This window comes from Branchiostoma lanceolatum, chromosome 18, assembly GCF_035083965.1.
Source record: "Branchiostoma lanceolatum isolate klBraLanc5 chromosome 18, klBraLanc5.hap2, whole genome shotgun sequence".
Taxonomy (NCBI): Eukaryota; Metazoa; Chordata; class Leptocardii; order Amphioxiformes; family Branchiostomatidae; genus Branchiostoma; species Branchiostoma lanceolatum.
The window spans coordinates 12,905,990-12,933,785 of record NC_089739.1 but is presented as its reverse complement, the minus strand read 5'-3'; the positions used below and the strand labels follow the sequence as shown (position 1 = coordinate 12,933,785).

Here is a 27,796-nt window from a genome sequence, read left to right as displayed (position 1 = left end):
ATATCAAACGTTTAAACCTTCATGTCAGAAAACCTGGGTAGCCGAAAAGTCTGATGTAGAGACTACTAGTATTACAATGACAACTGACGATGGAGTTAATTGCTGTTGTTGTTGTCCTTGCTTAACGTTTATTATATCGCCGCGATCCGTGGTCTCTTGGTGCTGGGTTTCACTTGCTTCAGTGCGTACCCATGACCAACGTAGGCTAAATGATACCAGGAGAAGAGAATAATAAGAAAAGATCGCTATTCTTTATCTAACTGTGTTATATACAGGCTATCTTAAAACATGAAAACATCAGAGGGGCGTGTTTCAGCCTGACAAATCGCGCTCCTAGCGGCCGGCCCGGGTCCTGTATTAAACTGCCAGCCCCCTATCACCTTGGGGTCAGTAACCTCCGACCGAGAGCTTGTGTAAGCACAGGCTAGGCGTGTTTAACCTTGGTTTAACCTTAACTGATCACGTGAGGGTTAAGGTGCGCGCGCAGTAAAAAGGTGACCCAGGAAGACAGTTCACTCCTTTCCCTACTCCTTTGGCTAATATTTGCCCGAACGTCTCCAAAGTGCCAACAGGTGAAGCTACCAGGACCTTATATACTGTACATTCCGAATTCCAACTGCCGAACGGCCAACATGTCGCTTCTCGAGGGTCTTGTGATCACTTTTCGCTTTGGCGTGCTCATGATCATGTCGCTGATCGCTGGACTGATCAACCTGTTGAGCTTTATCTTCCCGCCCGGCAAGAAGTCGGTGTCGGGCGAGATCGTGCTGATCACCGGGGCGGGCAGCGGGCTCGGCCGCGGCATGGCGCTCAGCTTCGCCCGCCTGGGTGCCACCATCGTCGCCTGGGACATCAACAAGGAGGCGAACGAGGCGACTGTGCAGATGATCCGGGAGGAGGGAGGGAAGGCGTCCGGCTTTGTGTGCGACTGTAGCAAGAGGGACGACATCTACAGGGCCGCTCAGGAGGTCAGTGACCGGGCGGGCGTTGACTCTTTTCGTCAGTGCCCTAGAGCTCATGTCTAATCTCCAAGTAAATGTTGGGTTGGAAAATCGTAACGTTTACTTTCCGATAAACGGAACAGTCAGAAAACTCAATCGGTAGCAGCCTAATTGTTGAGCTCCTGGTTTGCTATTTCAGCATCTGCTCTGCTGTTCTAACCTTTGAACACTAAGAATTCCTTGACACAATCTTGTGCAAAGCACTTTAGAGTGCACAGTGTAAACGGTTGATTGCAAAGTGTAAACAGTCCGTCTATTTTTGCGACAGTTAGAAAATCACAGGATGACATTAACAATGTTCTTTATTCACAATCGGGATGTATAAAGGTAGCCTGTTTGAGGCCGTAGGGGCAACAGGTTGTTAACTTATTGTCCACTGTGTCTAAGGATCTCTAGAGCATGGTCTTGGAAGCGAAGTCGGGGCCCATCCCTCTCTTTCCATATCGCCCTTTACCATGTACCTCTCTAACTGAAGTCAGGTTCCCATTTTAACACCTGGGTGGAGTGAGGAATGTCGTGTTAAGTGCCTTTCCCAAGGACACAGCATCGGTGGCATTTCAGAGGATTTGAACCAGGGACCATTCGCCACGAATAAAAGATTGTATATAGATCCTTGTAGTGAATAAAGACCCCTGTTATTCTGTAAACACTAATGTTTGCTATGGTCGTCTAACAGGTAAAGCGCAGCGTGGGTCACGTGACCATCCTGATCAACAACGCTGGGATCGTGACGGGCCGGAAGTTTCTGGACTGCCCTGATGACCTCATCCAGAAAACCATGGACATCAACACCAACGCGCACTTCTGGGTGAGAAACAATCATTAACTGAACTTCCTATAAACATACGTATGGCTCTCAGATGAACTTCTCACATCACGCATGTACCGCTACATTTATGTAAATTAACCATACAAAATATGCATATTAACCCTCACTTTCCCCAACAGACCACAAAGGTGTTCCTTCCTCACACGATGGAACAGAATCGCAGTAATTATGCAAATTAACTGAACAAAATATGCAAATTAACTGAACGAAATATCCAAATTAACTGAACGAAATATGCAAATTAACTGAACAAAATATGCAAATTAACTGAACAAAATATGCAAATTAACTGAACGAAATATGAAAATTAAATAAACGAAATATGCAAATTAACTGAACAAAATATGCAAATTAACTGAACAAATACGTAAATTAGCCTTCTCTATCCCCAACAGACCAAGCAAGAAGGCGTTACTTCCCCACATGTTGGCACTTTCTTTACTCCCAACAGACCACAGAACCACCCAAATTATGCAAGTTAGCTATCATTGTGCATGTAAGATATGCAAATAAGCATTTTCTACCCCAACAGACCACGAAGGCGTTCCTTCCGCACATGATGGAGCAGAATAAGGGGCATCTCGTGAACATCGTGTCGGCCGCGGGACTGATGGGCGTGGCTGGTCTGGCCGACTACTGCGCCAGCAAGTTTGGGGCCTTGGGGTTCGCCGAATCCATCAGGGTAAGACCATTACACCATTTAGTATTGATATAAAAGAACCTAACACACTCAGTATTGAGAAGAGTCGAGGTGCTTGGCTGAATACGCATGCCGTGGTGAGGCCGAATGCATTGCACTACGAGCTATCATGGGAAAAGCGTCAGACTCAATCCCATGGCCCACCTCTTTACCCTTTTACATTCCTGTTTAATCCATAGTTTCCTTTTCCCCCCACCCTTTGATTGTGATATCACAATCAAATTAGTCAGCTTATGGGAGAGCTTAGTATAGGTCTTTCTGGATTCTTTCCTCCTCCGGAGTTTTCATATGTTATCCATTTATTTACTTCTTGTACGTCCTTCTGCAAAGTTTTGTACTCAAAGCAAACAAACCTTAGTGAAATACAGATATTGACCTTTGTAGGGGCATATTTGAGATGAGACATGTGCATCTAGAATACCTACATGGCGAACAAGAACTTGATTGCATCATACTCGTTCATAGTCACGTGAGTGAAGATGCCCTGTACTGCGCATGACCGGTAAACTGTCATGTTTCAGTCGGAACTGAGGATCCAAGGGAAGGACGGCGTCCACGTGACTTGCGTCTGTCCCAGCTTCATCAACACAGGCATGTTCAACGGTGCCGAACTGAAGTAAGTCAACATTTTCGTTTGAAATGGTTCATACTAGTGCTGCGTACCTAAACGTAACATCAGGTACAGGTAGAGGTACCAGTACAGAGGTTTAGGTACAGGTCCGGACCTGTAGCTGTACCTGAACAATTTGAAAAAGCAACATGTGTTCTTCTGAACTTCTTCACTAATGACACAAATAAACTGTTTTCAATTTGTCAGTATCTTTATATTATCTAAAGACCATAACTAGGTTTCCTACTGCCAAACTTCCTTGGCCTTGCTATCAAAACTCCCGGCCTGCCTGAATGATCTGTTGCATATTAGTTACATTGGTACAATAAAGATGTATATAGCCTCAATTAACATTAATCCACCGGGTTATATAAAACCGTCACTTTGAAAAACAATGGGTTTGAGAGATCTCCAGTGCAGCACCCCCAGGTATGCACAGTTTAGATATACATGAGTGCATTATAATGGGGGACATTAGGTTGGAGATCTGTTTGGACGTATCTTTTCAGGGTGGCGGAATTATGTACCCTGGTGGAATTATGTTTATGTTAGTATTTGTTTTTTTGTTTGAACCTTTGTTTATTCATGATAAGTTCAAAGCGGCACGCAGGCCACTTTTCATTGAGGTCATGAAGGAAGAGGTAAGGGTTAGATACAATATAGCAGAGATACACAGTCATTCGAGTCCTAATAACTCTATCAACATATATCATTACATATTTATGGTACAACAATATACAATTGCTACAACATAGTTGGGCGAAAGCTGGTTCATGGTCCGTGTCCGTTCGTTTTGTTAATTTCCGTTACTTCAAGAGTCTCTTAAAGGAAGTCAGATCCGGAGCCTTACGTGTGTCTGGCGGTAGGCTGTTCCAGACATTGGTCCGCGGTAGGCTACCGATCTTCTGAAGGTCTCTCGCTTGGGTTTGGGGACAACCAGCTGACTGCTTGTGCTTTGTCTGGTTGTCCGTGTACTTTGGTCTCTGCAGTACACAGACATCTGACGCATGTAGGATGGCAGTTTGTTGTTTATAATTAGGGCTTTGTAGATTTGTACGGCACTGTAGTACTGCTGTATTGCTTTAATGTCTTTCCAGCTCAACCGTGAGAGCACTTCGGTTGATGGTGTCCTGTGTGGGGCCTTAAGGATCAGTTGCTAGTAGATGCTTAACAACTTCATGCAAACTGCATGGCCATGCCTCTAGCTCTGTATATATCGTCTCTGTTTGAAGAGCACTCGCTTTCTTGGCTTCAATGTCCTGCTGTATTTTTCCCCAGGGACACGACCATGCTGGGGCCCGATGACGTCGTGAGGGAAATCGTTGCGGCTGTTCAGAGGAACCAGTTTATGTTGGTTCTGCCTCGCTCAACCGCCGTCTTCAACAACCTCAAGGGGTAAGAAAACAAACTAATGGGCCTGATGTGGCCATCTTTGTGAAAGTATTTCTTTTTGGCGACGCCTCAGGGGCGAGCCAAGTGATATAGTATTGTGTGCAGATTGTAAGAATTCTAGAAATTGCACAGGCATTTATCCAGCGGTATGCGGTATTTCGCCTGAAATGGTGTGGTATTGTGTGCAATTTTCGAGAATTATTGTTTCTGATTATTTTTGTACCGTCCAAACTGCACTCAATACCGTTCCTTGTAACTCTTCAGCAATTTAGACAATCTGGTAGGATCAGTCAATGATCTCAATGTCAATGATCTCTCTGATAATGTCCTAATCTTCTTATTGCTTAAAGGCTCCTCATTCCTTTCGAATTCAAACAACGCCAAACTCTTACAGTATGTCAAACTATTCATAAAAGAAACCAAAAGATCTGAGTAGCCAACCCCCATCCTACCAGTCTTGTAGTACCTGCCCACACATTTATCTGTTTATTGATCTCAATTTTCTTACATTTCCGTCATGTAGTTTATTTGAGATAATTCGTTGCTCTTATGCTTTGCATGTCCGCACCTGTGATTTGATTTTCAGTATTTGTAGTATTTGTTTTTGTACGTTTTGTAATGTATTCTGTTGTATTGATGGCGACACGGAAATAAGCTGCAAGCTTGAGTCTGTCGCCATCATGTCATGTATTTAAATGTTGCAATAATAAAAAAATTAAGACAATAATGGGCCAAAATTTACGTCACGTCTTCATGTGCACAAGATCTATCTACCACTTAAAAACCGTCCAGAAAACTAGATATCAAAACCGGAAGTTCTGCTGCAGTACCTACCAACATGCCAAATATCATGAAGAGCCATCCATAACTTCTCGAGTTATGCTGTTGACATACACTTTCCGTTGATCCTCATCTTTTTAATACTTTGAAGATTCTTAAGTTGCTATATGCTCTTCACTTGATGGCACTAACTGTCCGTAAATGCTTTTATCGGGTTGGCAAATGAAGAGCTCCTGTAAACAACCAAGTTTTTTCTAATTTGCTATCGTCTCGGTAGTTCATGTACGAATACCTTCCTACGAAAGACCAAAAGTACAAAAGGTTCGAGGCCACCGCAGACCCTCAGTTGATCGCAAAGACTGTTTCGGCGACAGAGGCTTTTGGCCTACTACCCAAGCAGAGGTTGGCTCCGACTTGTGTTTGACGTCTCTTCTGTATTGTTGACCTTTATTCATGCCCTACGGACAACACAGCCTCAGCACAGGGTCTACGAAGGTCTCGATGCGTTTGTACTTTTGGTCTTTCGTGCCTTCCTCCGGGTGGCGCAACGTACTAACCGCGCGGCTGTCTGATCTTACAGGTTGATTCCACAGTCGCTGTTGGACCGTTCCCAGGATGCCTCTGGCATGCACCACAGCATGGATGGCTGGGTCGGTCGTCAAGGCAACAAGAAAGAGAAGTAGTACAATATACACTGCTAAACCTTCTTCCAACACTAAGGTATACACGAATCAAATTTTCAACGACCACTGTCGCTCTCTTCGGGATCAATAATGACCAATCATGATCACCTCCTAACATAAACTCGCGAGAGTTACAGACACGTAACCTTATTGACAATTGACTTTACGGATACGTGACGCCAGCATTTGGCCAAACGTACCAGGAGGTTTATAACGCCCACCGTCTCTGTTTAATTATAAATTTCCTGGCACGTTTGACCAAATGGAAATTTGTTCCGTGCATACCTTAGTGTTGGAAGAAAGTTTAGCATTATACCATGAATACTACTAATGCAGATAAGCTTCCATGAAACTTTATGTTGATCACCAGTTGATCAAGTCATGTTAGGATCTTGGTCCGGATAATTAGTCCGAAACTATGATGAGGATGACGACCATGAATCTATATAGATATAAATGTAGCTATAAGTTGAATAATTTTACTTGTATTAAGCTCACACGTACTTGATTATATGGATGACATCAATCTTCGTTCGATTCCAAACAAAAACGTTTTGGACCATACTATAATCTAGAGATACTACAAAAAAGCTGCAAAATAAGCAAAGATATGCCGTATAATTTGAAAAAAAATACTATAGCTAGTATTTCAAAATTGATGATTATGTCGTAGAAGACCAAAGTCAATTCCAAAGTCAAAGAAGGTGTGACAGAAAATAAATGAAAAATGTATTGCTTTGTATACCATGTTCTGTGTGTGCGGCATTTGTTTAACCTTCCTGACCACTTAAATTTCACAATGAAGGTACCTTTTTTTTTGCTACAACTTATTTTCTTTGCTTGTTCTTAAAGGCATCCAGAGCAATTCATGAGACCTGAAACCTGAATAAGAAAAACTCCAATTTTTAGTCATTCCTACACATAGTAAGCTTCAATAACATTATACCATTACATATCGATATTAAAGGAGCAAAGATACGATGTCGTTGTGTGGTGAGAACTGATAGAATATCCAAGCCCTAATAGACTTATTCTGACTGTCCATCACAATTAGCGGGTCGACCAATGAGGGAATGACTGCATGTCCGTCAAATATTTGCATTTTTATGTTTTAATTTTGTATTTCTACGTTTTGACGGAGGTGGGCGGGGCTATGGTATCGGTCTATTTACACTAGGCACGTGAAACTAAAAGATCACCATGTAGCTTATTTTTTGTGCCGCTTTTGAGCACTTTTGACAAGAAATCCGCACGCATATGTGGTAAACATTGGCATTAAATGTCAATTTCATAAAGATTACAGCAACTAGAATATTTCCAGTTTTCAAGCCTCATAAAATGCTCTGGGTGCCTTTAAAATAGTATGGCCTTACTTCTGTGTGTTTACCGAAGGCCGCTGTACTGTATACGTACTTTCGTCGTGTTTCTATAGCGTTATCTCAAATGTTTAATAAACTATAAAAAGATTAGTCCGTTTCCTTTGTTTATTGTATCCCCTTTATTTTTTATTACCTGCAAAAAAAGGTGTAAAACCCAAAAAGCTCAAATTGTATGCCGTAGTAGTTCTTACTGGTATAGTCCCTTGTTACCATTGTTTTCTCTTTTAGTACTGAATGCATACTGTTTTCTTAGTGTTGCGGCCATTTTTATCCGCCAAGCGCTGTTTTTGACGGAGGTGTTCGAAAAAGAAGAAGGGGCGTGGCTTATGGTGTTCGACTGGAACGGTCCATTAGCCCTCTGGGTAAGAACTTGCAAATTAACCTACTTTAAGGGAGCACACCCCAGTTTATTTGGGGTTTCAATTGGAGGCTGCGCACCCTCAAGTCTAGGTTCTGTCTCTTCCAGGGAATTATTCCGAAGTAAATCAACTGTGTATGGGGTGAAAGCCTATCCCTTCCGCTACAGGACCAGCTGAGTTTTGTTTCTTCAACCTTTCTGATTTTGGTAAATCAGGAGACAAAAACATAATTTTCACGTCAAAAGTGATGGGCAAATTTGGGCATTTTCGCGTAGGATAAAACTCGTAGAAAAACATTCCTGGGTAGAAACGACTCATGTTGTCAGAAAGCAAAAAACCTAACGTATAATCAAGCCAATTATAAAGAAAATTCTAGTACTTGAATTTCTTTAATCATCCACGGCGCGATGTATGTCAACATGACCCACAGAACGCAACAAAGGTCAATCTCGGGCCATGGGACATTTCACCATCAACACGGATGGATATCCGAAAATACGGCTCGGGTCAAAACGCAATTTTCACTAAAAACACACCAATTCATACGCTTTTCAGCCATGCTAGTATCTAATATCAGTTTGAAGCATATTATGAGAAATGTGAACTCAAACCCAGCCTCTCGAAACCCTTTTGTCACTTTTTTGTCGAGCACTACCACGGAAGAACTGGGGTGTGCACCATTAATTAGTGTCATGATTTTCCCCCTGTTTCCACAATTTGGACGGTAGTCGTCAGTTGTTCTTCTTGTTGCCTTGACGACCGGTAAAGTTGTCCATGGAACCGTGCATGTTGATGACCTTCTGAGCGAGGTCGGCGATGGGCGTCGGCACCATACTGGAACAATACAAAGACATTTCGTCAATTCTAAACAATTTTGCCACTTCTCCAAGGCAATTTTCAATCATCCGATGAAAAAACAACAAATGGGCGAAATATTTCATTCTACTGCAGGGCTGTCTCCAGGACCCGTCCTTCCGCCCTAGGATGGAAATTTGCTTGTTGGGACGGAAAATAATTCAACCCTGTCCGTCCAAAGAATATCAATTTCATGACCTAAAACCGATGAAATTGTATTTTTGTAAGCTTAGAATGACAGATTCAACATTGAAAAAAAAAAAAAAAAACATGGGCTCCCAAACAATGAGTGGGACGGAACAAAATTTGGAGCTGGAGACAGCCCTGTTCTACGGTCTTGGGCCTGATACCTCAGAACACGTGACCTTCCGAAAGTGTGACGTAAGCAACGGGTCAAAGGTTAGAAGTTGGTATCGACCCTCAACACGGCACAATCATGATCAAAGCTTTGTACTTATATCAAATTTCCCATGTCACATACTGATCAAAACCGCATGAAACACCAAACATATATTGATTAAAGAGTTATGCTTCAGCCTGCTTTACTATATCATTCGGAGAGCTCTAGAGAGAAAATTATAAAGAAGGTTTTAAAAAAACATCAACTACAACACGGGGGGGCAAACCTATACGACTTGATCCCCACTCAAGAATCACGACCATAGCATATCCAGAACATGAGGTATCGAAAGCGGAAATTTCACAACTGAGTCCTTAGACTCTAATCATTCGGAGGTCTCATAAGGACCTACGCACAATACAATCAATCGAGGCCTTCTCGGGTTATGCTAGCCTGGAAACCATACCCTCGGTGGCTCCCCGATATCTCTACGGCGCTGGGGGTGACCTCCGGCCGCCCAAACAGCTTAGCCCGTCCAGGGTGTTGGTTTACGGCCTTGGATTAGCTCGGCGGCGAAAGTAGGGTGGCAGCGGAAGTAGGGTGGCAGCCGAAGTAGAAAGGCTATCAGAAACGGTTCAATAAAGCAGACTGGGCCCGGTAAAACACCCCTACGCCGACCCCTAGAGACTTGGACCAGGCTAGGGTTATGCTGGTTTTCCACATACACATACACACCATCACACACACACACACACACTTGTGCGCGCGCGCGCACACGCACACACATACATACAAACGCAACACAACTTTCGTGGCGAAGGTAATAACTCACCCCTGAATACCGCTTAGAATGGCGACAGTTCTCGGCAGAACCAGCCAGAACTGGTTCCTCAGCACCGCATCCACGATCTGCTGCACCACGTGATCTGTCTGCAGCATCGCCACCTCCCTGGTATGAAACAACAGGTAAGGACAGACATTAAAACATCACTATCACCATGTTATATTCATAGTATATTTCTGCATCTTAAAGGCACCCAGAGCATTTTATGAGACTTGAAAACTGGAAATAGTCTAGTTGCTGTAATCTTTATGAAATTGACATTTAATGCCACTGTTTACCACATTTGCGCTCGTATTTCTTATCAAAAGTGCGCAAAAGCGGCACAAAAATAATCTACATTTTAGTTTCACGCGTCTACTGTAAATACTGTAGATACCATAGCCCCGCCCACCTCCGCCAAATCCTAGAAATGCAAAATTAAAAGATAAAAATGCAAATATTTGACGGACATGCAGTCACTCTCTCATTGGATAACAGGATCAGTCTATTAGCGCTTGGATTTTCCATCAGTTATCACCGCACAACGACATCGTATCTTCGCTATATGTAATGGTATAGTGTTACTGAAACTTACCATGTGTAGGATTGAGTAGAAATTTGAGTTTTTTTATTCAAGTTTCAAGCCTCGTAAAATGCTCTGGATGCCTTAAATAGTTACTAACTGTACGTTTTATTTTGTGTACTTGTTAATGTTGCGGGGGAGGTGAGTCATCACCTGTATTGTCTCCCCTCCATTTTATAAATGGAGAACTTTGATCAAGAAATTGAGAAATATCCATGTGACATAAACAATTTAATCACAGGTACTGAATACATTACCCCTTCTGTTAAATGTATAGAAACCACACACCGAATATTAGAACATGCAGAAACTGTTGTGAGGAAAGAGACTTAGCGGGAGACATAGAGAGCGATATATATATCGATACAGACAGACAGACAATATCACTCCACTCCCTTGTGGAGTCAACTATCATACTATATCGGAAACCCACTTAACAATCGTTACATTGCAATTTTGGTTTGTTTCTGAATGCTGCTATTTCGGGTATGCCTAAACACCTCACCCGAACTCATTCGAACTCATCCGTACGAGTCTAATATGCAGTATACATGGGGCAAGGATTTAATGTGAGACTCTGGATACATTGTCTATGCAATTATGATTGCATGTTTTTCCGCTTAAGTTTCCAAGATTACAAATATGTGCTTGTGATTTGAGGCTGAAAAACACTTTGTGAACAGTTATTATGAGTTAATTGCAATAAAAGTGTGCTATGCTATAATCTATGACCCAAACAGCATCCATCGTCTTATTGTCCTGACGTCTGTCAAACTAGAAAAGGTATTTGAGCGGACCTAAGTGGTGCCAAACAATGAGAATCCAATATGGTGGACAGACATTCCTTCTCATCTTGGAACGAGAGGGGTAACATGAAAAAAAAGGAAAATACTTCAGACTTGCTGCATATTTCTTATTCATAATTGCAAAGACAATGTATCCAGAGCGTCATACAAAGTCATTACCCCATGTACACTGCATATTAGACTCGGATGAGTTCGGGTGAGTTCGGATGAGGTGTTTAGGCATACCGTGCTAGTTCTAAAGCCCATTGTAGCTTCCTCGTAGAGGGGTGGGCCGCTGCGTTACTTTTACGTTTATTTTTCCGAATTATTTTTAATCATATATAAGTAGGTGAGGAGTTAATGATTAATCAGCCGTTGAACAGGAAAATAAGAGCACCACGCACCTGAGTTCTGCTCCGGTGAACATCCCCGTGTTGATGTATGTCGGACACACGCAGGTCACGTGGACGCCATGCTGTTTCACCTCGTGCTACGGAAGAGGAATAGGATTTGTTTGTTTCGTTCAAGGAGCTCGAGCCCAAAGCGACTTCAGGGCGTTCTAGTCCTTTTTATACATAGTAAGCTTAGATAATTCCATTGCATATCAACCTTCATGGAGGTGTCGTTGTGTGGTGAGAACTCTTGGCGCTGATCTTTTTGGTGGTCCCAATATATAAAGGACTTGTTTCTAGGCTTAAACGCCCAAAGTATGAAATCATGATCGAAATTTGCTAATATGAGCAAGTGAATGTTGATATCATACAGAATGTTTCTAGTTTTAACGTTCTGAAATTGCTTTGGGTTCCTTTAAGTCTTTCAAAATCTAAAAAAAATGCAAATGTGTGGTGGGCTCGTTAACATGCTCGAGGTATGGCTCTCCTCAATGCGGGACCTCCGCGCTTTACGTTCCATCTCAGAGAGGAAGTACCTAACCGAAGCTAGCTATAGGTATTCGTGTTTACCTAAAGTATGAAGGGTGAAGGTATTTTTCCCAATCCTAACCAACCGCGCACGTAAAAGAACCCACCACACCTTTCAAAAAAGGGTAGGGGCATGCCCCGGTGTGCGATGGTCCAAATCCTTCTGTCTGGAGTTGGTGATTCACTACAAATCACCCGGATGGAGGCCTGGCGAACCTCCGTTTCGTATCAGTCATACGGTGATTTACACCATTCACCCGGACGGGAGAACTGGCGCATCCCCGTCTTGTATCAGCCAACGGAAAGGGTATGTCACCCCGCAAGGGGTGGTATAACCCCGACGGTGTACGTCGCACGTAAACACGTCGCACGTAAGCACGTCGACTACCTACCTACCTACCTAACTTCCTAACCACTAGACCACCTTGCCACCGTTACTATTTCTTGCCGATGTGATTTACCAACCCCTTTACTGACACTTAAGTTAGAGACACTGGAATTGAATTTGAACACTTCATGCTTGATGCTTGATAGGGCAATTTGGAGTGAAATATGTACTTCTTGTAATTGTCTGGTCCCGGCTGATACAGGCCGATAGTTGATGATGATGATGATTCACCAACATGATTAAACTATTTACGAATTACTGTGTGGCATCGTGTGGCGCAATCGGTAGAGTGTTTCGCCCAGAACCGAGAGGTCCAGGGTTCGAAACCCCGATATGCCCCGATGTTGTGCCCTTGGGAAAGGCACTTTACACGACTTTCCTCACTCCACCCAGGTGTGAATGGGTACCTGACTTCGGTTGGGGAAGGTCGTATTGACAGCCGCCCAGACCCTTGAGACAGTCCCACAAAGTGCAAGTGTGGAGCAACTAGAAAGGCAACATTTTCAGGAAAATGCAGGATATTCCCCTTCCATTATCTACACCTGAAATATGACATCCTTAGCATTGACTGTAATGGTATTATGAAGTTTCTGCATATATCATGCGAACGAGGTCTGCAATAGCATAATTTATGGTCAGTTGTATTCACCTTTCCTAAAGGTACCTACATCTCAAATATGACATTCGTAGCTTTTATGGCAAGGGATATGCATAAATTATGCATAAGGCCCTCATTATCATAATTTATGGCCAGGTTTTCTGACCTTTCCTAAATATACCTACATCTCTAATATGACATCCGTAGCCTTGACAGTAAAGACAAGTACATGCCTAAATTATGCAAACAAGGTCCGCATTAGCATGATTTATGGCCAGGTGTGTTCACTTTTTCTAAAGGTACCTACATCTCAAATATGACATCTGTAGCTTTAATGGTGAGGAAAGTACAAGTGCATTATGCAAATAGAGCCCTTATTAGCATAATTAATGGTCAGGTGTATTCACCTTTCCTAATGTTACCTACATCTGAAATATGACATCTGTAGCCTTTACGGTAAGGGAAATACAAGTTAATGCCTAAAGTATGCAAATGAGGTCCTCATTAGCATAATTTATGGCCAGATGTATTCACCTTTCCTAAAGGTACCTACAACTCAAATATGACATCCGTAGCTTTTACGGTAAGGAAAATACACGTTTCTGCATAAATTATGCAAATGAGGTCCTCATTAGCATAATTCATGGCCAGGTGTGTTGACCTCTCTTAAAGGTACCTACATCTCAAATATGACATCTGTAGCTTTCATGGTAAGGAAAATACAAGTTTATGCATAAATTATGCAAATGAGGTCCTCATTAGCATAATTTATGGTCAGGTGTGTTCACCTGTCCTAAAAGTACCTACATCTCAAATATGACATTTGCAGCTTTTACGGCAAGGGAAAAACAAGTTTATGCATGAATTATGCAAATGAGGTCCTCATTAGCATAATTTATGGCCAGGTGTGTTCACCTTTCCTAAAGGTACCTACATCTCAAATATGACATCTGCAGCTTTTACGGTAAGGGAAATACAAGTTTATGCATGATTTATGCAAATGAGGTCCTCATTAGCATAAGTTATGTCCATGTGCATTCACCTTTCCTAAAGGTACCTACATCTCAAAGATGACATCCGCAGCTTTTACGGTAAGGGAAATACAAGTTTATGCATAGATTATGCAAATTAGGTCCTCATTAGCATAATTTATTGTCAGGTGTAGTCACCTTTCCTATAGGTACCTACATCTCAAATATAACATCCGTACCATTTTACATAATTATAGTACATATAACTTTCTGCAATATCATTAGTAGACCTACCACCGCACATCTACTTGGTTTTTGGCAGAAGAAGAAGAAGAAGAAGAAGAAGAAAGAAGAAGAAGAAGAAGAACAGGCAAGCAAAAACAGTATATCCCCCTTCCCACTGGAAGGGGAATATAAATATGTATCTGTTCTGGATCATATGATTGTAAACCCTGCAGCAATTCAGCCCTGGCTGCCATTGCACGGGTAATTTCTGACCAATAAACCATTATCATAATTATTATCATAATCAGTCTTCCAGCATATATGGAAGTTACAAGACTTACCCTGATAGAGTCTGCGAATCCGACGGCACCAAACTTGCTGGTGCAGTAGTCGGCCAGCCCGGCCAGCCCGGCCAGCCCAGCGGCAGACGCGATGCTGACCAAGTGCCCATGCTTCTTTTCCATCATGTGGGGGAGAAACGCCTTGGTGGTCTGTTGGGGGTAGAGGGGTTAATCTGCATATTTCGTATGGTTCATTTGCATGTTTACCGTGGTTCTGTTCCAACATGTGGGGAAGGAACACCTTCGTGGTCTGTTGGGGATAAAGATGTTTAATTTGCATACTTCGTATGGCAATTTGCATATTTACCGTGGACTTCCACATCCTCATTACTTAGATGGGTACCTGCTAGTCCAGGAGGAGATACCCGAAAAAACTCGTCTCGTATATCGCGCGCACATCCAGTACATATTTAGTCCAGAACCATAGAAATATAGCTTTGTGTGTCTCTAGATCTTTTTAGGTGTTGTACCATGGGCCCGGCGGGACATTGTATGCAAGTCAGGCAAATATGCCGGGAATAAGCTAGTTCACGGTTGCTACTACGCATGTGCAGTGTCAAAGCTGAAGGCCCCCGAGACGTTAACAAAACACGTCTGGGCGTTGTTATGCAAATCAAGACAATGCCGAAACGAGAACTGTTTACAAGCCGGGGGGCCTTCACCTTTGACACCGCACATGCGTAGTAGCCACCGTGAACTTGTTTATTGAAAATAAAGTGGCATAACTGGTATAATATTTGTCCAAATGACGACGAAATTGTTGAAAGTCAAAAGCGGCTGTTGTGAGAATCTCCTTCTGGACTATACTGGCTGTACTTCAGATGAATAACGATTGTTTCTCACCCAGAAGTGCGCGTTGGTGTTGATGTCCATGGTTTTCTGGATGAGGTCATCAGGGCAGTCCAGAAACTTCCGTCCCGTCACGATCCCAGCGTTGTTGATCAGGATGGTCACGTGACCCACACTGCTTTTCACCTGTTAAAAGGCATCCAGAGCATTTTATGAGGCTTGAAGCTTGATTAAAAAAACTCCAATTTCCAGTCATTCCTACACATAGTAAGTTTCAATGACAATATACCATTACATATCGACATTAAAGGAGCAAAGATACGATGTCGTTGTGTGGTGAGAACTGATGGAAAATCCAAGTCCTAATAGACTGATCCTGACTGTCCATCACAATTAGCGGTTCGACCAATGAGAGAGTGACTGCATGTCCGGCAAATATTTGCATTTTCATGTTTTAGTTTTGCATTTCTACGTTTTGACGGAGGTGGGTGCGGCTATGGTGTCAGTCTATTTACACTAGGCGCGTGAAACTAAAAGATCACCATGTAGCTTATTTTTGTGCCGATTTTGAGCACTTTTGATAAGAAATCCGCACGCAAATGAGGTAAACAGTGGCATTAATTGTCACTTCATAAAGATTACAGCAACTAGATTATTTCCAGTTTTCAAGCCTAATAAAATGCTCTGGGTGCCTTTAAACGACCATAACAAACATATCAATCATTGACAATAATAAACTTATTGCAAAACCATGACCGAAGGTAAGCGGGAATCCAGACTGAATCGTCGTTAGGCCGGGCGCTCTACGGGGCAGAAGGCGCTTTCCGCCGCCGGCATCTCAGTTGGCACCCGGCGACCGTCGTAGCCCACTTCACTACTGCGTCAAACTACTACTGTGTCTTCTAGAGCGCTGGGTTAATCTTTGAGCAGATGTCGGGATGTAAAACCGTCCCGTTTTTCAGGTAGAAACTCGGCCTCCGAAAACATTACGATTTCCCATCCCAACATCTGCTTGGAGATCACAACTGGCGACAAGGCAGTAACGTTGGGTAACATAAATTCGTGGGGTACTTAAATTCGGGATTTTTCGAAAACGGGGTATTTAGGGATATGTGATAGATGCAACATCAGTAATACCGCTAGAAATGCAAACTTGACAGACTAACGTATTCAGAACACTATCTGAAAAGCTTCGATAAGCATGCATTAGAAGGCGACGAGGACAAAAACTCTCCGTCCCTTATTGGAACAGTCTGAGGGCTTCGTGGGAGAATCACACTACATCGTTGTCGGCTGGTTTATAAGACAAATGTCACATCCGCTTCCTGCTAAACACAATCATTTACAAGACAACTTATTTTCTTAAGATTGCTGACCTGCAATTGGACTCTAAGTGTGATCAATCATCAAAACCCCTCTTTGTTGCTACAACCTACGGCACGTGTATTTTCCCGCCGCCATATCATTACCCAGAATCCTGTTGTCAAGCAGACGACAAAGGTTTGTGAGGAACACTTTTTTGTCTAAATGTTGCGTGTGATTGTGGACTGAGGACGATATTTTCCTCAAAGTTTGCTCCTAACACAACAAGGAATACATGGACATAGTAGTATTATCAATGCTACGGCATCCGGCTAACTTTCCATGAATAATGTACACGTTGCCATGACGGTGGATGTCGACTTTGACGTTCTATAGCTACCGACTCAACACACGGGTTGTTCCCGTAGGCCTGATGTGTGCGGTACGGCCGTTTTTTCGTGTATTTTTTTTACTTGGACACGTCTATATCCATAGCACTCTCCTCAAGCCAAGGATGGAACGAATAGCTGCTGTATAAAATGTAATTAGCGGTAAGATATTCAAGACGAATCTTCTCTCCCGAATTAATGTTCACCCCTGTCCGACAGCACCGTCATTGTGTGTGCGGCGGACGGTAGTTTCAAGTTGAAATATTATGGTGTCAGCACGACTGAGAGACAAAATCTACCATACATATGATTAGTGCAAAGATAGTACATGATACTGACAGAATAATAGAAAAATAGGATGGTTTATTGTTCTGCTAGATTGATTTCAGTCAACCATTATCGGAAAAATCCCGAATTTATGTTACCCAACGTTATATCCGTACTCTCCACAGTACTCTCCAAGCAGAGGAACGGGTCCGGCTGGTTTTTGACATGTTTTGGGCGTTTTGTCGGGCTTTCTATTTTGTTCCATGGCATGGTGGCATAAGGAAAACGTGACAAGATAGAAACTTAGCCCGACGATACGCCTAAAAACACGTCAAAAACCAGCCGGATCCACTCCTATGCTTGGAGAGTAGTTCTCCCACGTCCCCGCGCGGTCACTCACCTCCTGAGCGGCCCTGTAGATGTCGTCCCTCTTGCTACAGTCGCACACAAAGCCGGACGCCTTCCCTCCCTCCTCCCGGATCATCTGCACAGTCGCCTCGTTCGCCTCCTTGTTGATGTCCCAGGCGACGATGGTGGCCCCCAGGCGGGCGAAGCTGAGCGCCATGCCGCGACCAAGCCCGCTGCCCGCCCCGGTGATCAGCACGATCTCGCCCGACACCGACTTTTTGCCGGGCGGGAAAATCAGCCGAACCACGCTCAACAACCTGGCGATGAGCGACACCACAAAAATCAAAACCACGCCGATCATATCCTTGAGTATAAACCCCATCGCTACTGTCCTCAACAGGTTAAAACCTCCTTGCTGCCTCGAAAGAAAGACTTCTGTACTGGATTCTGACCTCTGATATCTAAGTGGAAGGTGACAAAGTCCACTTTAATACATCACATGCGCAGTGCTCCAGTTAAAAACCTTTGATCGGGCAGATTAGCCTCAATCAGATCACGCCTGCTGAAAAGAATGAATGGGAAATGGCTAAATGGAGTGAGTAATTCGTGAAAGGTCACAGAGATTATATGTCCATTTGTTTTTGTTTAAACCTTTATTTTTTCATGAATAACTCAATTTAAATGAGGGCCTGCATGACCTTTTCCGTTAAGCGTAATGAGCTATTTTGATTCACCGTTAATCGTAGCCGGCCCGCTCTAATTCAACGTTAAACGTTATCGATATATTCATCGTGAAGCGTTACTGGTCGTTTCAATTCTACGTAGCGCGTTATTTGTCAACCTGAATTCAGCGTTTAGCGTTATTGAGTAATTCCTCGTTATGCAGAAATAGCGTTTCAGCGAGTCATGATACCGCCTAGGATCATCGGGCGAAAAATATGTCGCCCCAAAAGATTCAAGCTGAACACTTCTGTATATCTTTCATTCTACCAGCAAAGTTTGCCCCTCAAAGTTTGACGTCAACACCAACTGAATAGCATAGCGAAGGGCCTGAAGGGTTGTCCTGAATTTACCGTTAAGCGTTGCCAGGACACCCCCATGCAGACCCTCTCAAATAGGCCAGCAGGCTGCTTTTCCATCGGGGTCATGAGGGAGGCTAGTCCGAGTGTCATCCTGTTAAGTTCCAGGCTCTACCTTTACTAAACAGTTTGCTGACGTCACAGCCTGGAACTAAACAGAATGACACTCAGGCTGGAAGTAGGCGGTAAGGGTCAGACAAAATGTAACAAACTATAGATGGCGATAACAAAGAAGAAGAAGAACTTTATTGTGCAACAATTGCAACACTATCGGTCCAGGACAGAACGTGTAAACAGTGTACAACGAAAGCAGTGGAAAATGAAATACATTTTATCTGCGAATGTCCCAAATTCGAAGCAGAAAGAAACAGATTATTCACGAAGGTATCTGAAATCTCTAAAAGCTTTTCTAGATTAAGAAATACACAGAAACTAATATGCCTTTTGAAATCATCCGACCCACTCATCATTGAAAGTGTGGAATTTTTTATTTTCCACTGCTTTCAAAGAAGAAACCAAACCCCGCATTCATACCGTAGATATAGAAACTTATTGTAGACTAGCAATTCAGTATGATCTTGTATCACATGTATGCCTTATGTTTTACTTTATGTTTGTGCTTCGACATTGTTGTCAACATGCAATTAGCCTACGGGTATGAAGTTGCAAAAAACTTATTATTATTAACAGGCAACGCTTACTGCATTCCAAAAGCACATCCACACACACCTATCCGATGCTTCTTGATTTATGGTATGCAAAGTAAATTGACGCGTACTCCTATACGCTCTACGCTACATTAGGGTATCTTAATTGGCAAAACTAAGCTGGCAACAGCGAAACAGCCGGACGTTCCATTGTGATATTTATCCACCTAAAGAATAAATTCTTTTAAACGATGAATTCTGGATAACAAATGATGTGCTACCTGGAGTCAAAGCGATCAATTACGCTTCACGAATAATCTATAGACAATGTCAAAAAACAGACAAACAAACAAAACGAACGCTTAACGTTGAATCAGAGCGGGCCGGCTACTATTAACGGTGAATTAAGCCCACTGCGTCCGACGGAACAGGCACGTCTATTAAATCACTTGAAACATGATCTAGGGTCCCTAAATGCCCACAATCCTATCAATTTATTTACCTTCCCTTCTTCCAAAATCTACGCAAAATCTCCAACAAAACCGCCCCTGCAGTTCCAGATTTAGCTGCCTGGAGGCCGAAACCTACCTGACTTCGACAATCCACTCATAGCTTCTTGATTTGTGCAAAGTGTACAAAGTATGAGGAAGCACAGATAAACAAAAATATAGACGCATCAAAAAATTATGACCATAGCACTAGTGTCCAGAATACGAGATATCAAAACCGGAGGTCCTGCTTCAGTGCCATGGAAAGCCACTAGGGGACCCAGAATCGTAAAGTTCACATTTTGCCCGAACACCTGCCAACATACCGAATATCACAGAGATCCATCCATAACTTCTTGAGAATGCTCTGTTTACGAGCTGACACACAGAATAGCACACACACCGTGACACACACACACACACACACACACACACACACACACACACACACACACACACACACACACACACACACACACAGAATCACACACACACACGAACACACAACCTTCTTGGCGAAGGTAAATGAAATAAATTATCCCTCACGGAGGTGATGAAAAATAGATCCTCTATCACGTGATATTTTTAAAGGGAAGCGCGCTCGCTGACACAAGAACACTGGTACGAGAGCGCGGACGCTTGTGTGACCTCGAACGTTGGTGCGAGACACTATTTTGTACTTTGACATTTCCAGTAGCGCAAAGTAGTTAAATCGCGGGAAAGCTACAAGAAAGCTATGGCATTGCTTAAGGATATCATCGGCATAGTTCTACTTTTTGTGGTGTCGCTCATCGCCAGGTTGTTGAGCGTGGTTCGGCTGATTTTCCCGCCCGGCAAGAAGTCGGTGTCGGGCGAGATCGTGCTGATCACCGGGGCGGGCAGCGGGCTCGGCCGCGGCATGGCGCTCAGCTTCGCCCGCCTGGGGGCCACCATCGTCGCCTGGGACATCAACAAGGAGGCGAACGAGGCGACTGTGCAGATGATCCGGGAGGAGGGAGGGAAGGCGTCCGGCTTTGTGTGCGACTGTAGCAAGAGGGAGGACATCTACAGGGCCGCGCAGGAGGTCAGTGACCGGGCGGGCGTTGACCCTCAGTCTTGTTAGTCAGTATTCTCCAAGCAGATGTTGGGGTAGAAAATTGTACAACTTTGTTTTTTGTTTGTTTGTATTGCATAGTCGCTAAAACAGCTGTCTCATGGCATAATGCAGCAGGTTTGTATTGAATAGTACAGATACAGAGAAGCTCATGTGTCATGCCAAAGGCGGTTAAAGTTATACCAGCTATACAGATGCCGAAGCAGATATATGAGCCAGACGTTGTCGTGTGCCTATATAGCTGGTGTGACAGTACGCTGAATGGCTATGTTCTGTATCTATATCTGTATAGCTGGCATAACCACCCTTCGGTGTAACACACCAGCTTCTGTATCTGTAACTGTATAACTGCCCTTCGGCGTAACACACCAGCTCCTTTATCTGTATAGCCGGTATACCCTCAGTGTAACACACCAGCTTCTGTATCTGTATCGCCAGTATAACTGCCCTCAGTGTAACACACCAGCTTCTGTATCTGTATCGCCAGTATAACTGCCCTTCAGTGTAACACACCAGCTTCTGTATCTGTATAGCCGGTATAACCGCCCTACAGCATAACACACAGCTGGTTATATTACACTGAACAACCTGTCACACCTGTCTACAGGTTTGCGAAGCAAAACCTAAATGTTGGATCCGTTGGCATGTATGGTGGCCGCCATCTTGAATTGTGACGTCACAGGGTCGCCATACCATTTTATTGGGAGGGGTGTTTTTTGGGGGTCGCTAGCGTTCTCTCTATTTTTAACAAATCGAAACACACCTATCACACATTCAACTCAAATAAAAAGAAAAAATCAATACCAATTCTTATTTATATTAAAAAAGACCCAGTAATTGCTAAACTAACATAGCAAACCTGAAGTATATGTAGCACAAATACTTACTAGTAACTCTATTTAACCTTTGCACCTCTAACCGTCAGCATCTGACCAGTTCTGATTCTGATGTCAAACCTGATTGGTTGACAGGTGAAGAGCAGCGTGGGTCACGTGACCATCCTGATCAACAACGCTGGGATCGTGTCGGGCCGGAAGTTTCTGGACTGCCCTGATGACCTCATCCAGAAAACCATGGACATCAACACCAACGCGCACTTCTGGGTGAGAAACAGTCGTTGTACAGTCCTACGAAAGTTGGTCTCACTTTGATTGCTCTCAGATAGGCTTCTTGCTTCAAATCATGTAATGTTGGCCCCTTCTCTTTTTGATAAGCTAGTGCTGTGGGTTCTTTTACGTGCTCAAACACAGAACCTCCATTTAATGTGCCAGGCTATCAGTATCATCCCCCATATCACACAATACATATGTTTCCTTGCATGAAAGCTCATCTGTTTGGGAGAGTACATCTTGTAAAGTTTTGAGCTTTGATCCACTCTCGATAAGATGGGCATCCTAGATACGGAACAGGACTACTTTGTGAGGGGCGTGAAGGAGGCGATCTACATCAGGGCCCTGGATGAACCCTCTCTGAACCGTGACGATGGAAGGTTTCGTCTTCCCGCCTCTTGATTCACTCCTGACATCATCACGCTTCCGTCTTCCTGGCATTCAGCCCAGTCAATCAAATATCTGAGTTCCAACCAAAAATTCATGGTGAGTTCCTTCTTTGTGTTGGATCAAAGCTCAAAATATTACAAGATATCTGTTACCTGTTCTCTCTCCACAGACCACCAAAGCGTTCCTTCCCAACATGTTGGAACAGAATCACGTTAAATATGCAAATTACCCATGGAAAGTATGCAAATTAACCATCTTTACTCCCAATAGACCACCAAGGCGTTTCTTCCCCACATGGTGGAACAGAACCATGGACACTTGGTCAGCATCGCGTCCGCCGCTGGGTTCTCTGGAACAGCAGGCCTGGCCGACTACTGCAGCAGCAAGTTTGGGGCCGTCGGTTTCGCTGAATCAATCAGGGTGAGGCTGGTATTATCTGCAGCTAAATATATATCATATAGAATACAACATGGGGTATTCCGCATCACCAGAGGTACCAGCCCGACCTGCGGGAGGGCTGGGACCGAGGGTGATACGGAATACACCGTGTTGTATTTTAGTTATGTCATGCCCACCCGAGAAAACACACATTTCAATGCGGAAAGCGCCAAAAAATCTACCAAATTTGTCTGCCCTTGGTTGGATGAAGGTAGATGTTTTTTAAAATACTTTACAGTCTTTAAATTTGGCAGATACCGTTACACATCCAATATCTTAGAATATCTAAGAAAACTGGAAATAAAAATTTACTAGCAAATACAGACAGGTTTGTGTTTTAGCGTTTATGCCGGAACAAATTGTAATTAGTTATGTAACATAATTTGTGGTAGTGAACATTACATGTTGTTGGGAACTGTTTATGTGAGGCAGTAATGAAGCGCCAACTAGTAATCTGTGATGGTACTGCAGCCAGGAAGTGATGGAAGACATACTGGTTTTGCCTATTGGTAAGTAGTTGATGTAGCAGAACACAGTTTTGGGCCTATGGGGATCTCTATAGTTAAGGGCCACAAGGTGACTGGCTTCGATGCGGTGAAAATTATAGTAGGGTGCACTTTCAAAATATGAAAATCGAATATGTTTGAGTTAAGGGTACAATCTACTAAAAAAATTCAAAAATAAAAAATATCAGCAGCCTCCCACGCCCATTTTGAAACAGCGCTCTGGGAGAGGTCTTTGAACTGCAGCATGCTGAGAAGCAGTTGCGTAAGAAGGTGCACAATTTTGGGAGGTACTACATTTGTACTTTTTGTATCCGCGTCATAGACCCCGAGGGTCGCTGAAAAATACTGTGTTCATGGAAAGGGGCGGACGACCCGGAAATGTCAGAATCCCAAGATAGCGATGCTTGTTGATGCGGCCAATCGTAAAACAGGTTTTGCTTATCGCGAATCTGTAACAAGGGTTTGTCGATACATCAGAAAGTTACAGGTTTGCGATAGCAAAACCTGTTCTAGTTTTGCTGGCAAGTATGGGCGCTGCCATGTTGGATGCGAACATTTTGACCGGAGGGGTAGTTTTTGTCACTAATGTTGGGTGTGACCATTTTGATGGGAGGGGTGACCATTTTGATGGGAGGGGTGTTTTTTTTCTCTTGTTAACAACTGTTTCCCTCTACCAGCATGAGATGCGGATACAGAAGCTGAGTGGCGTCCATGTGACATGTGTTTGTCCAACCTACATCAACACTGGCATGTTCACTGGGGCGAAGGTCAAGTAAGTTGTTTTTATTTACCTGTGTGTGTGTGTGTGTGTGTGCATATGTATGTGTGTGTGTGTGTGTGTGTGCATATATGTGGATGTCTGTATGTGTGTTTGTGTATGTGTGTGTGTCTTAATGTATGTGTGTGTGTGTGTGTATTTGTGTGTCTGTGTGTGTATGTGTGTATTTGTGTGTCTGTGTGTGTGTATGTGTGAGTCTGTGTGTGTTTGTGACTTTATGCATGTATGTATTTGTGTGTGTGTTCATGCATGTATGTATTTGTGTGTGTGTGTGTGTTCATGCATGTATGTATTTGTGTGTGTGTGTCTTCATGCATGTGTGTATTTATGTGTGTGTGTATGTGTGTGTCTTCATGCATATGTGTATTTATGTGTGTGTGTATGTGTGTGTGCCTTCATGCATGTGTGTATTTGTGTGTGTGTGTTGTGTATGCATTCTCAATATACATCCTCATTGTTTCCACTTCTGTGAAAATGGAAGTACATGTATCACTAAGCAGCGTGGGTAAGGGGGTGAAGTTTGCCATCTCTGATCGCCTTGTGTGTCCCCTGCTCTCAGGGAAATTGAGAACATGGAGCCCGACTTCGTGGTACAGCAGATAGTCGACGCTGTGCTGAGGAACCAGTTCTGGGTCGTGCTTCCCTGGTCGGCCTCCGCTTTAAGCGCCATTCAGGGGTGAGTCTCCTTTAGGCCACATCAATTTAATTTGTTGCTTCTCAGATTTTTTCAGGTAAAAATTGGAGCGACAGGGCGGGAAAAAAATTAAATTTTTTGCAAATAGTCTGGGGTAAAGATAAGGGTTAACATAACATAACGAATAAGAGGATTATTCAAGTTTCAGCTTTGTATGGCTCATTTTATGCAATGCACCCCTTTCTTTGATCTAGTACTATAATTTCAGTAACGAAATTACCTTTTGCCATGTAATATATGGATTGATATTGAGAAATAGTTTTAATAAATGAAAAATCATAACTTATGATCAATATGACTACACTTTTTAGGTATGTGCTGGTCTTTATAATCTACTATGGTGGCTATTGAGTTTTACACCTGAACAAATAGTAAAATTGTTAGTTAAAATTTGTGAATGGGAATAGTGACCCAGTATTTTTTTTTCAAAATGGGAAAAACAGGAGAGGCTATTCCGAGAAGCAACAAAATAACTTGGCGTGGCCTTAGCTGACTAAGACATGCTTGTAGCTGAACTCATTTGTTTACCTATACAGGGAAAATATTCTCAGGCGAGCCTGTTTTTCAGGTATCCCTGATTTCAAAATACAACACAACTACCACTATAAATCATGCACTAACATAATTAAACAAAATCCAAAATCCAATGACCAATCATATTGCCAGTACAGAACAGATATCAATTGCAGCTGATAATGCGATTCTTAAATGCCTAGTAATTAAGAACACCTAGGATTTTGTTTGGGGGGTTCTTTTGTATATTTGGGGGACAAGCAAAGAGCTTTCTTAGAGGGTCCAGGGGCATGCCTCCCTAAAAATTTTGAAAATTCAACCCACTGGAAAGGCATTTCCTGCAATTTTGAGAGGAATTACGCATAAGAAACGGTGACTGTCACTAACAGAGAATGAGATGCATGACAATTGTACAACTGGATAAAATTCAGAGATTTTACTTTTGTGAATAAGGTAGTAATTAAGAAGTATATACATGTGTATATATATGGCCTCCGTCGGTCAGTATTGACCATGGTAAAATCCAAATTCACAACAGCCCTACAGCATGGACTATGGCTAAACAGCCCTATACGAGAATGGCAGTCTCTGCCACAAAAATCACATCTGTAAGCTGACTCAATTCAGTTGAAAAGTTTTTTTCTGCGCATCCGCTTTTAAAGAAGTAAATCTGTGAATTTCAACCAGTTGTAGAGTTTGAATTTGTCTTTATTATTACCAACCTTTTTTTACCTTTAAAACATTGGGTAATACTATGTTATTTCAGCTTGTTGCCATTGCCGATCGCTGATGCTGCACAGGACTTCATCAATCAGCACCAGTCCATGGACAACTGGGTTGGCAGGCAGGGAGAAAAGAAGGACAAGTAGCATGGAAGTTCTTATCAATCGTTCGCGGGGCATCGGTGTCTGATGCATGGCCGCTACCGACATGCATAGGGCTCGCCAGGCTGGTCTTGAAAGTTCTTAGTTTGAAATTGATCTGAACAAAAGTTGAACTATAATTTCAATTTCAAACACAAAAATTGGACTCAACCTCCATTAAAGGCATTCCAGAGCATTTTATGAGGATTGACACTTGAATAAAAAAACTCAAATCTCTAGTCATTCCTGCACATAGTAAGTTTCAATAACACTATACCATTACATATCGACATTAAAGGAGCAAAGATACGATGTCGTTGTGTGGTGAGAACTGATAGAAAATCCAAGCCCTAATAGACTGATCCTGACTGTCCATCTCAATTAGCGGTTCAACCAATGAGAGAGTGATTGCATGTCCGTCAAATATTTGCATTTTTTTGTTTTGATTTTGCATTTCTACATCTTGACAGAGGTGGATGGGGCTATGGTATTGGTCTATTTACACTAGGCGCGTGAAACTAAAAGATCACCATGTAGCTTATTTTTGTGTCGCTTTTGAGCACTTCTGATAAGAAATCCGCACGCAAATGTGGTAAACAATGGTATTAAATGTCAATTTCATAAAGATTACAGCAACTAGAATATTTCCAGTTTTCAAGCCTCATAAAACATTAATCCGCAGGGTTACATAAATCCACCACTTTAAAAACGGGCATGTTTATATAGTAGTAATATGAATAGTAAAATAGCAACATTTATGGCAAAGTATGATAACGTCTACTAACATAATTCCACCAGGGTACATAATTCCGCCACCCTGAAAAGATACATGTACGTCCAAACAGATCTCCAGCTCAACGTCTCCCAGTATGATGCACGCCTGTGTATCTAAACTGTGCATACCTGGGGGTGCTGCACTAGAGATCTCTCAATCCGTTTTTCAAAGTGGTGGGTTTATGTATCCCGGCGTATTGATGTAAATGAAGGTTAGTCATATTGAAAAAAATTTTAACTGTAATTGCCAACTCAAGAATTGCACTTGCCCAAATTTTTGACATTCCAACTCCAACTCCAGCAATTTTGTCGGAGTAGAATGGATGCAGTACTGCTTTTGACCACTAGAGGGCACTAGTAAGCAAAGCCCATTGCTCTTCATAAAAAAATTATGATATCACTTGTTCTTGAGCTGAGGATACTACTACTTGTACCAAATCACTGTGATTACGTACAATTGCAAGGTATTAGAATATTTTCTTCACTTCTCAAAAGAATGTTTATCCATATGCTGTAACAGATAGATATTAGGCTTTGATGTGACTTGAGATTTGAAAGATTGAAATATAAAATCTATTTTGAGAATGAGAATACATGTATCACTGTTGTGATTTTAAAATGCTTGCAAGCTTTGTCATGTCATGTTGAATGTGTTTTCTTATTTTTTATTTAGTAACCTTAGGCCTTAGTGTGTCCCATTTTCGTTGCGGCCCATTTCTTTCAGCGTGTCTGGAAATTTATTTGGACTGCCTCCCTTTCCCTTACTG

At 42.7% G+C, this 27,796-nt stretch overlaps 2 protein-coding genes across 4 annotated transcripts; one reads left to right on the top strand and one right to left on the bottom strand.

Moving 5' to 3' along the window:
* The first annotated feature begins 500 nt into the window (after positions 1 to 500).
* On the top strand, positions 501 to 27,657 carry LOC136424177 (epidermal retinol dehydrogenase 2-like). Of its 3 annotated transcripts, none has more exons than XM_066412680.1 (6): positions 501 to 968; positions 21,936 to 22,067; positions 22,734 to 22,883; positions 24,085 to 24,179; positions 24,745 to 24,861; positions 26,159 to 27,657. In XM_066412680.1, exons 1-6 carry the CDS (start codon positions 633 to 635, stop codon positions 26,259 to 26,261), a joined length of 933 nt encoding a protein of 310 aa, XP_066268777.1. In that variant the 5' UTR covers positions 501 to 632; the 3' UTR covers positions 26,262 to 27,657. The 3 variants fall into 3 exon arrangements, with proteins under 3 accessions (XP_066268777.1, XP_066268776.1, XP_066268779.1); XM_066412679.1 differs by lacking the exons at positions 21,936 to 22,067; positions 22,734 to 22,883; positions 24,085 to 24,179; positions 24,745 to 24,861; positions 26,159 to 27,657 and adding exons at positions 1,678 to 1,809; positions 2,363 to 2,512; positions 3,052 to 3,146; positions 4,419 to 4,535; positions 5,893 to 6,293 and having other exon boundaries at positions 512 to 968; XM_066412682.1 differs by lacking the exon at positions 501 to 968 and adding an exon at positions 20,510 to 20,934.
* Positions 8,072 to 18,835, bottom strand: LOC136424285 (epidermal retinol dehydrogenase 2-like). The gene is made up of 6 exons (XM_066412829.1): positions 17,710 to 18,835; positions 15,406 to 15,537; positions 14,563 to 14,712; positions 11,524 to 11,609; positions 9,761 to 9,877; positions 8,072 to 8,567 (listed from the first exon to the last, which is right to left on the bottom strand). The coding sequence occupies exons 1-6, from the start codon at positions 18,037 to 18,039 to the stop codon at positions 8,465 to 8,467; spliced, it is 918 nt and encodes a 305-aa protein (XP_066268926.1). The 5' UTR covers positions 18,040 to 18,835; the 3' UTR covers positions 8,072 to 8,464.
* Positions 27,658 to 27,796: the final 139 nt, after the last annotated feature.